Consider the following 8,719-nt stretch of genomic DNA (forward strand, 5'->3'; position numbering starts at 1 on the left):
TTATTGTAGTTAAGCCTTGATTGCCCTTGGTATCATTGGGAGGAATTGACCTCCAGGCCAATTGGCTATGAGGATCAGCTGTGTCTAAAATAGAAGAACTGCTGTGCTGGAGACACCCTTATAGGGCAGGACTTGCATCAGTGCAGCTTTGGTGCTCACTGAGTCTGCCCCTTGAGTGTGTTGCTTATGGATGTGAAGAGTTGTAATCTGATATGGCCTCACTCTGACCACTGGGTACACTGGCTCTTGGATCTCCAAGGAGGTGCAAAGTTATCCACTGCCTGAGGCCACCCAGCAGGAGCTACAGAGAGATCTGCAGATTCCTCTTCTTTGTTTGGGGTTGGAGGTGCCCAGATGAGGCACAGCTGTGAAGCAATGCAGGCTGCTGTTGAGCATTAGACCTTCTTTTGGAAGCTCTGGGGTTCTCTGACCGAGCTGCAGTTTGACAGGTTTTTAGGCAGAGAAAGATCAGGCCATTTGTATGCAAAAGCCTCTGCACACTGCTTGTGTGGGACTATAAATTGGGTGGGGTTGGATCTCAGAGAATCACCAGGGCGGAGCAAACAGCAATGATTGCCCATCAGCCCTCCCCCAGATAGGTCCGTGGGTCTCTGTGTCCCACGACCCCGTGCAGGAACAATGACTGCTACAAGCACCTCTGCGAGAAAGCCACCCTCACATTCTGGCCTGATGCCAGACAGTCCAGTTTCTCTCTGTTATGAGTCTGTGTCCTCAGATTCTTGCCCAGAACTGGAGTTCAGAGCAGTAGGGAGCTTGTATTTCCCTCCCGATTGAAAAAGACAACAGCGTACCCATCTGCCACCCCCTTTCGCGTGCGCCTCTGTACCTCCACACTTCCACACCTCTGCACCTCTTACTGGACTCAATGTGCTTTTTTCTTTCCTTCTAGTTGTAGAATTTCCACTCATCCAGCCTTCCCTTGGTTCTGGATGATATTTGTTTTGTCTTTTAGTTGTAGTTTTAATGTGGTTGTGCACAGCAGCAAGTTCAGGTGTTTACCTTTGCTGCCATCTTGGTTCCTCCTTTAGACCTCCCTGAAATGTTTTTATTACACTGAAATTCTAAAGATTCATTTTGACTAACAAGTATTCTTGTTTAAAAATATCCCTGCATTGTTTTTCCTCTATTCCTTAGAAAATGATAGAGTAAAACTCTCTTTTCAAGGAGACCATAAAGGTTAGTTCACAGGACTCTGAAGCTCTAAAAAGATACAGTTTGAAGACCACCTTTAAAAATATAATCTTAATTTTTGCTTAGTGAAACCCGGGATAAAAAGATGAAAGTAAAGGATGCAGTTAGATATTAGTGATTATTTAACAAACTTAAAGTTAAAATTTTCTGCAAATTTCTCATGAAGTAATGATTCACAGGGAACTAAGTAAATTTTATTACCACACATTTTGCATTTTTTCTTTTTGGTGTCCTTTCCTTTCAGTGCCAGTTGACCTAACCACATGTTTTTTTTTACAGCTGTGACTATATTGCCCCCAACTTCACTTTCATCTACATCAGCTCCCACCTCTCATCTAACCCCACTGATGGAACCCATTTGCAGTGATAAGCAGTGTGCTTGCTTTGATCACATTGTTGAAAGTATAAATCAAAGTAGTTCTTTAACCTATACTTTTATGTCTCTTGTATCCTTTAAATTTAAATTAAATTTTCTTACTCCTTTTTTTTCTTTAGGATGAAAGGCAAGACACTAGCTCAGAAGGAGTATCAAATGTAGAAGATCAGAATGACTCTGATTCTACACCACCCAAAAAGAAAATGCGGAAGACAGAAAATGGAATGTATGCTTGTGATTTGTGTGATAAGATATTCCAGAAGAGTAGCTCATTATTGAGACATAAATATGAACACACAGGTATGTTGCTTAACCTAACAGTTTTTTAAAAATGACCCTTTAACCCTTTTCACAATCTGAAGTGCCTTGAAATACTTTGTAAGGATTTTATTTGCTTAAAACCACCATTCTATTTCATAGCTGTCATATTTTTTACAGGTAAAAGACCCCACGAGTGTGGAATCTGTAAAAAGGCATTTAAACACAAACATCATTTGATTGAACACATGCGATTACATTCTGGAGAAAAGCCCTATCAATGTGACAAATGTGGAAAGCGTTTCTCACACTCTGGGTCTTATTCTCAACACATGAATCATCGCTACTCCTATTGCAAGAGAGAAGCAGAGGAACGTGATAGCACTGAGCAGGAAGAAGCAGGACCTGAGGTCCTAACAAGTGAGCATGTTGGTGCAAGGGCATCTCCCTCACAGGTCGACTCAGATGAGAGAGAGAGTTTGACAAGGGAAGAGGATGAAGACAGTGAAAAAGAGGAAGAGGAGGAAGAGGATAAAGAGATGGAAGAACTGCAGGAAGAAAAAGAATGTGAAAAACCACAAGTGGATGAAGAGGAGGAAGAAGTAGAGGAGCAGGAGGAGGAGGAGGAAGTAGAGATGGAAGAGGAGGAGGAAGAGGCAGAGAATGAGGGAGAAGAAACAAAAACTGAAGGTGCCGTGAAGGATGATGGAGCTGTAAATCAAGTGTGCAGCTTAGAACAAAAAGTAAGTGAGGATAGTGAGCAAGTGTCTGAAGAAAAAACAAATGAAGCCTAATAGTTTTTCTAGAAGGAAAATAAATTCTAATTGGTAATGAAGTTTGTTCTATATTATACATGCTTTTCATGGAAACACAGTAACCTGAATACTGTGATTTCTGTTCACTACTGTGTAAAGTAAAAATTTAAAAAAATACAAAAAAAAGAAAGAAAAAAAACACAAAAAAATCCAGGTGTGCCTGAACCTCAGACCTAGTAATTTTTCGTGCATTTTTCAAAGTTAGGGACAAGTTTGAAACGTGAAGCAGATTAGAAAACTTTAATGACTCAGAAAGCAAAGATGTAACAGGTTAAAGAAAACTGATTAAACATCTAGCACTGTTTCATTTTATCAGTATTAGTTATCACTCTTATGTTGGTTTATTCTTAAGCTGTACAATTGGGAGAAATTTTATAATTTTTTATTGGTAAACATATGCTGAATTCACTTCAGTATTTTATTATGTTTTATTTTTAATGTGAGAACTTCTGCACTACAAAATCCCCTTCATAGAGAAGTATAATGCAGTTCCAAATTGTGCTAACTACCTTTTATAAATTCAGTCTCAAAGGTAGTACTTTCTAATATTTAGATGTCAGAGTAGAGTGTATTCTCATTTAAAATGTATTGTTAGCCTTAAGAAAGCAGCCAGTAGAAGGACAGAAGTTTCTTACTCATGTGGTTTAAAATAGAGTTCAAAAGATTGTCATTGGGTTCTGATTGCAGGGACTAACAGTGTTAATACTGGTAAGGACAGCAGAGTCTTCACAATCAGTGTTTGTAATTGTGTTTGAGTATGTGGTAACAAATATGAAGGATATGATATGAAGCTTTGTATCTCCTTTGGCCTTAAGCAAGACCCGTGTGCTGTAAGTGCCATTTATCAGTATTTTTAAGGCTCTAACCCGCCTTCATTCAATGTGTGGCCTACAATAACTAGCATTTGTTGATTTGTTTGTTTTATCAAAATTCCAAAATAAAACTTAACCACTGACTGTCAGAGAAACTGAAACACTGGGACATTTCATCTTTTAATTCCTCAGTATCCATTTTGCGTTAATTGACTTTCAGAATTTCTCTACAGAAATGAAAGGGAAATTTTCTAATCTGCTTAATCCATGTACTTGCATTTCTGACATGGACATGCCATTGTTATTTGTCTCATAACTGTTTCCAAATGTTAGTTATTATGGACCCAGTTTATTAACAACATTAGCTGATTTTTACCTATCAGTATTATTTTATTTCTTTTAGTTTATAGATCTGTGCAACATTTTTGTACTGTATGTCTTCAAATTTGGCAGTATTAATACCCTTCTTACTGACATATGTACTTTTAGTTTTAGAAAACTTTTATATTTATGTGTCTTATTTTTATATTTCTTTATTTATTACACAGTGTAGTGTATAATACTGTAGTTTGTATTAATACAATAATATATTTTAGTATGAAAATTTGGAAAGTTGATAAGATTTAAAGTAGAGATGCAATTGGTTCTCTTGCATTGAGATTTGATTTAACAGTGTTATGTTAACATTTATACTTGCCTTGGGACTGTAGAAAAGAATTTAAATGAGAATGTATTAGTTTTACAACTACAATCAAGTCATTTTACCTTTACCCAGTTTTTAATATAAAACTCTTAAATTTTGAAATTCACTGTGTGACTAATAGCATGATGCTCTGCAGTTTTATTAAGAGATAGCCTAACCATAAAACTCTCATTTCCTTAGTAAGCCAAATTAGGATAACCTTATATAAACAGTGTTGGGAACAATGTTTAACATTTTGTGCCAATTTGTTCCTGTATTCATGTATGTAAGTTGCAAAATCCGACTCTTCATTTTTAAGTTCCTTGTTACACCATGATCATTTTCTAGTTTTTTACCAGACTCCCCCATCTCACAATAAAATGCATCAACAAGCCTGACCTGCTGTCATCTTTTAATCCTTTTCAAGATTTTCTTTGGAAAACTCTGTGAAATGGGGTATTACACTGTCATTCTGCACTTGATTTATCTTGGGCTGAGTGTGGGTAACAAACTAAATGTTTTAGACATTCATCACTAAATTATGGATGTTCTTGGGGCTCTTTCTGGGAAGGTCAGAGTTGGCAACTAAAGGCATCCTCAGAGGTTCCTCCCTCTTCCTGAAATCCTGAATTCTTTATCCCATGACTTCTCATCCTTCAGGTCACTCCAGGGAAGCCTGAGTTTAGGATACCTTTCCTCTGTACTACCACACCTCCTTGTACCTTTTTTATAATAGCTCTTAGGCAGTTATTCATATTTCTTCCTCATTAGGAATAGAGGCCATGTCTGCCATATTTACTCTCAGATCTTCTGTGCCTTGCAGAGTGCTTGGCACCAGTAAGTACAACTTTGAATGAAAATATAATTTGCAGGTTAAGATAGCTTAGCTGTGTTTACACTACTATTCTGCTTCTAATCGAGAATATATATGTTAAATGATTCCAGAAATTTAATAATTTTCTTACTCAGGTCCTATTACACTAGACAAAAGAGACAAAAACTAAATTACACTTTTTTTATTATCAGACTGTTCTGATTTGAGAGTTTATTTCTAGGTGTATTTCTGGTGTATTTCTTCATGTTACATGACACAGGCATTCAGGGCCTGTGGATATATGATATGACTCCCTCCCACAGAAGTGATAGACCAGTCCTAGTAGACTTTATTTTAGAACCCAGTTCCCTTTTTATAGCTTCACACTACTAAGTGCTCTTTAAAGTCAGGTTGCTTCATTTCTTCTGTCACTAAGGACAGCTACCTAATAAATAAATACATTGTACAGGGCTAGGAAATAAGAATAAATACTCCTTCTTGGGAGGCATTCATACTGAAATCACTGTACTAAGAAGCTCAGAGAGGGCAGTGCTTAGTACATGTGGATAAATGGCTAATATAGGAATCTAGGCATTATCAGAAAAGTTTTTGAAAAGTAAAATGTGTGAACACTTCCCAGTATTCCCTCAAAATGCGTACAAACAATGCCATATGTTATTTACTTGTGCCATGCAGAGGTGCTTCACTGCTATTATCAAAATTAATTTTCACAAAAGCCTTACAGAATTTGAAGACCATGTGCCCATGAACACATACAATTTAAGTATCAGAATAAGGATTTTAACACAGGCCTATCTGACTCTAAGATTCATGCTCTTAACTACCCTATATCACATCTCATGTAAGAATACCTTACACTATCTACATATAAACTCTAATCTCTAATATGGCCTTAAAGAATATGAGTAGAAAATGTCAGCAAGACCAATATACATTTCATAACGTGGTGAAAAAGAAAAGAGGGGGCATGAGATTTTTTAAATCTATGTGAAAACTTAAGATTTGCCTTGAAAACATGAAAATGTAAACTTAGAACACATTTCTTCTTTAAGATCAATGGGAGTGTATATCAGGACAATCACAATATGGACTTTGTCTCTGAAACCAAGAAAAAAAAAAGTGGCATTTCCTCTGCTCTATGCATTCCATTCAAAAACATTTTTTTCCCCAACAACACATGTTGTTCATAAAAAGGAACCATATTATGGACCATTAACCAACTCTCAAATTCAAAAAAATTGCAAACAAAGTGTCTCGAAATACAAAAGAATTATACTAGCAGAAATATATCTGGAACCCTCCCCCAAATTAGTGGATATTGGCAGCATATTTCTAAGGGAACCATGGGTTAAAAATTAAGATAACAATTATAAAATATGAACTAAATGAAAATGCAACATATCAGAACTTGTGTGCAGCAAAAGCAGTGCATATAAGAAATTTTATAACAAATGCCTATATTAGAAACAAATAGAAGACTCAGTCATCTAGCTTCCACCTTAATAAACTAGAAAAAGAATAATAAAACCAAGCAGGAAATAGGCAATAAAAAAAGATAAATTTATGGCATAGAAAACAGAAAAACAATGGAGTAAGACAATGAAATCAGAAACTGATTCTTTGAAAAGATTAATAAAATTGATAAACCTCTACCCAAATAGATCAAAGAAAAGAGAACACAAATTACCAACTTCATGAATGAGAGTGGAGACATTCTTACAGATCCTAGAGAGTAAAAGAATAAAAAGAAAACACTATGAATTGTATGCCAATGAATTTGACAACTTTGATGAAAACAACACATTTCTTGAAAGACCCAAGATATCAAAGCTCACTAAAGAAATGGATAACCTGAATAGATAAGTAGGAGAGACAAAATGGTGGTGGTCCAGCCATGGGCAAACTATGGCTCACAGGCCAGATCCAGCCTGTTTGAAATGAATAAAACTAAAAAAATAAATTAAAAAAAAAGACCGTACCCTTTTATGTAATGATGTTTACTTTGAATTTATATTAGTTCACACAAACACTCCATCCACGCTTTTGTTCCGGCCCTCCGGTCCAGTTTAAGAACCCATTGTGGCCCTTGAGTCAAAAAGTTTGCCCACCCCTGGTATAGACGGACGTGTCCCGAGCCTTGTCCCGGAGCAGATAAAGTGAGCAGCTGAAACGAATAACATCCAGCCCAAATTGGCAAAGGAGACTCAACTGGGAGATGGTTTGCAGCCAGGAAGGGCAGAGGACCCCTGAAGAAAGGTAAAGTCAAGGCTCTGGGAAGGAGAATCTGCCAGACCTCTGAGCCCTGAGGGTCAGAGGAAATCCACACAGCACCTGCTTGAGCGACGTCCCTTGGGACAGGCACAGTGTCTGACTGTGAAAAGAAGGTCTGCAGAACTGCTGGTCAGGAGGGGATTCTAGATCTGGATCCACAGTCAGTAAAAGCTGAAGAGTGTCGGCAGGAGAGGAGCGCGCAGAGGTGCAGCCTCTCCAGCTTCTGTGGCTTGTACCTTTCTTCATTGAGCCTAGTTCATAGAACCTTTCAGATACAGACACTTATCTGTGGCTGGGATGTGGGAGAAGTTGTGGACTTGTGGAATCTGGGGGAAAAGGGGGGTCCAGGAGAAGTAGTGAGTTTGGTGCTGAGTCATGCCTGAGCCTGAAACGTGGGCAGCCATTTTGTCCTGAAGAGATAGCCCCTCCCTCCAGTATCCAGGCAACTAATACAGCCACACCCAGATTCCACCCTGAATGGTAAAAGGATTAAAAAAACAAATCCAAAATAGTCCCTGAAAGCACAAAAGGGCTGGACTAAAGAGAGACTTTCAGTCCCAGCAACTGGAACCTGAGAAACACTGCAGTACAGAAGACTGAGATCTTAAGCCAGCCAAAGGAACACTTTAATTTTTCATTTTTATTTTTATTTTATTTATTATTTTGTTATCACTTTTTTCCTTTGTTTTCCTGTTTTTGTTCGTTGCTTTATTTTCTATTTCTTTTCACACTATTTTTCCATCACTCTATTTTATTTTATTTTTATTTGCTATTTTTATACCATTTTTGAAATAATTTTTTTTGTAAATTTATTATTTTCTTCTCATTCTCTTTCCTCTTATCCATCCATCCCCTTTCTACTTCCCCTATACTGAACTGAGTTCCCCTATACTGAACTGAGATCCTCCCCATATTCATTCAATTCTTAACCTTATCTTCTGTATATAAGCTCAGCCTCTACAGAGTCTACCCCCACCCTCTTTGCTGGGGGTTTGGTGTATGTATTGTTTGTATATTTTTTGTTATTTTTTTGTGTGTGTTTTGTTTGTTTATCTATTGGTTCTGTGGTGTTTTCATATATATATATATTCTTTTTCTTCCTTTTTCTTTCTCTCTTTTTCTCTCTCTTCGAAATCTTTTATGCTCTCTTTTCTCGCCTCTAATTCTCTTTTCTCAGGTGGTCACTTATAGTGGGGTTATTATTGTCATGAGTATATTCGTGCTTTGTTCCCTTTGTGTTGGGTCTTATCGAGGTGAATTTTATCTTGTCTTGCCAGGTGCTAGAGAGTGAGCCTCATAACCAAACACATGGAGAAGAAACTCCATCCACAAACGGGTCAATAACACCCCAGACCCAACTACAGAGGCAGGAAGAAGGTGGCAGTGAGGGAGAGAGCATGAGTCAATGAAGGATCAAAAAAGGAGTGTGTGGTCATGTGGGGTGTGTGTGTGTGTATG

General features: G+C 37.5%; 1 protein-coding gene across 9 annotated transcripts in view; it reads left to right on the forward strand.

The window, feature by feature from the left end:
- ZEB1 (zinc finger E-box binding homeobox 1) overlaps positions 1-4,553 on the forward strand; it is a 307,235-nt gene extending 302,682 nt beyond the window's left edge. For all 9 annotated transcript variants that reach the window (XM_006757532.2, XM_006757533.2, XM_015559938.1 and 6 more), the window contains 2 exons: positions 1,708-1,888; positions 2,027-4,553. In XM_006757532.2, coding sequence (XP_006757595.1) covers positions 1,708-1,888; positions 2,027-2,640 — 795 coding nt within the window. In that variant the 3' untranslated portion in view covers positions 2,641-4,553. The remainder of the gene's footprint in view (positions 1-1,707; positions 1,889-2,026) is intronic.
- Positions 4,554-8,719: the final 4,166 nt, after the last annotated feature.

This window comes from Myotis davidii, unplaced genomic scaffold (genome assembly GCF_000327345.1).
Source record: "Myotis davidii unplaced genomic scaffold, ASM32734v1 scaffold515, whole genome shotgun sequence".
Lineage (NCBI taxonomy): Eukaryota > Metazoa > Chordata > Mammalia > Chiroptera > Vespertilionidae > Myotis > Myotis davidii.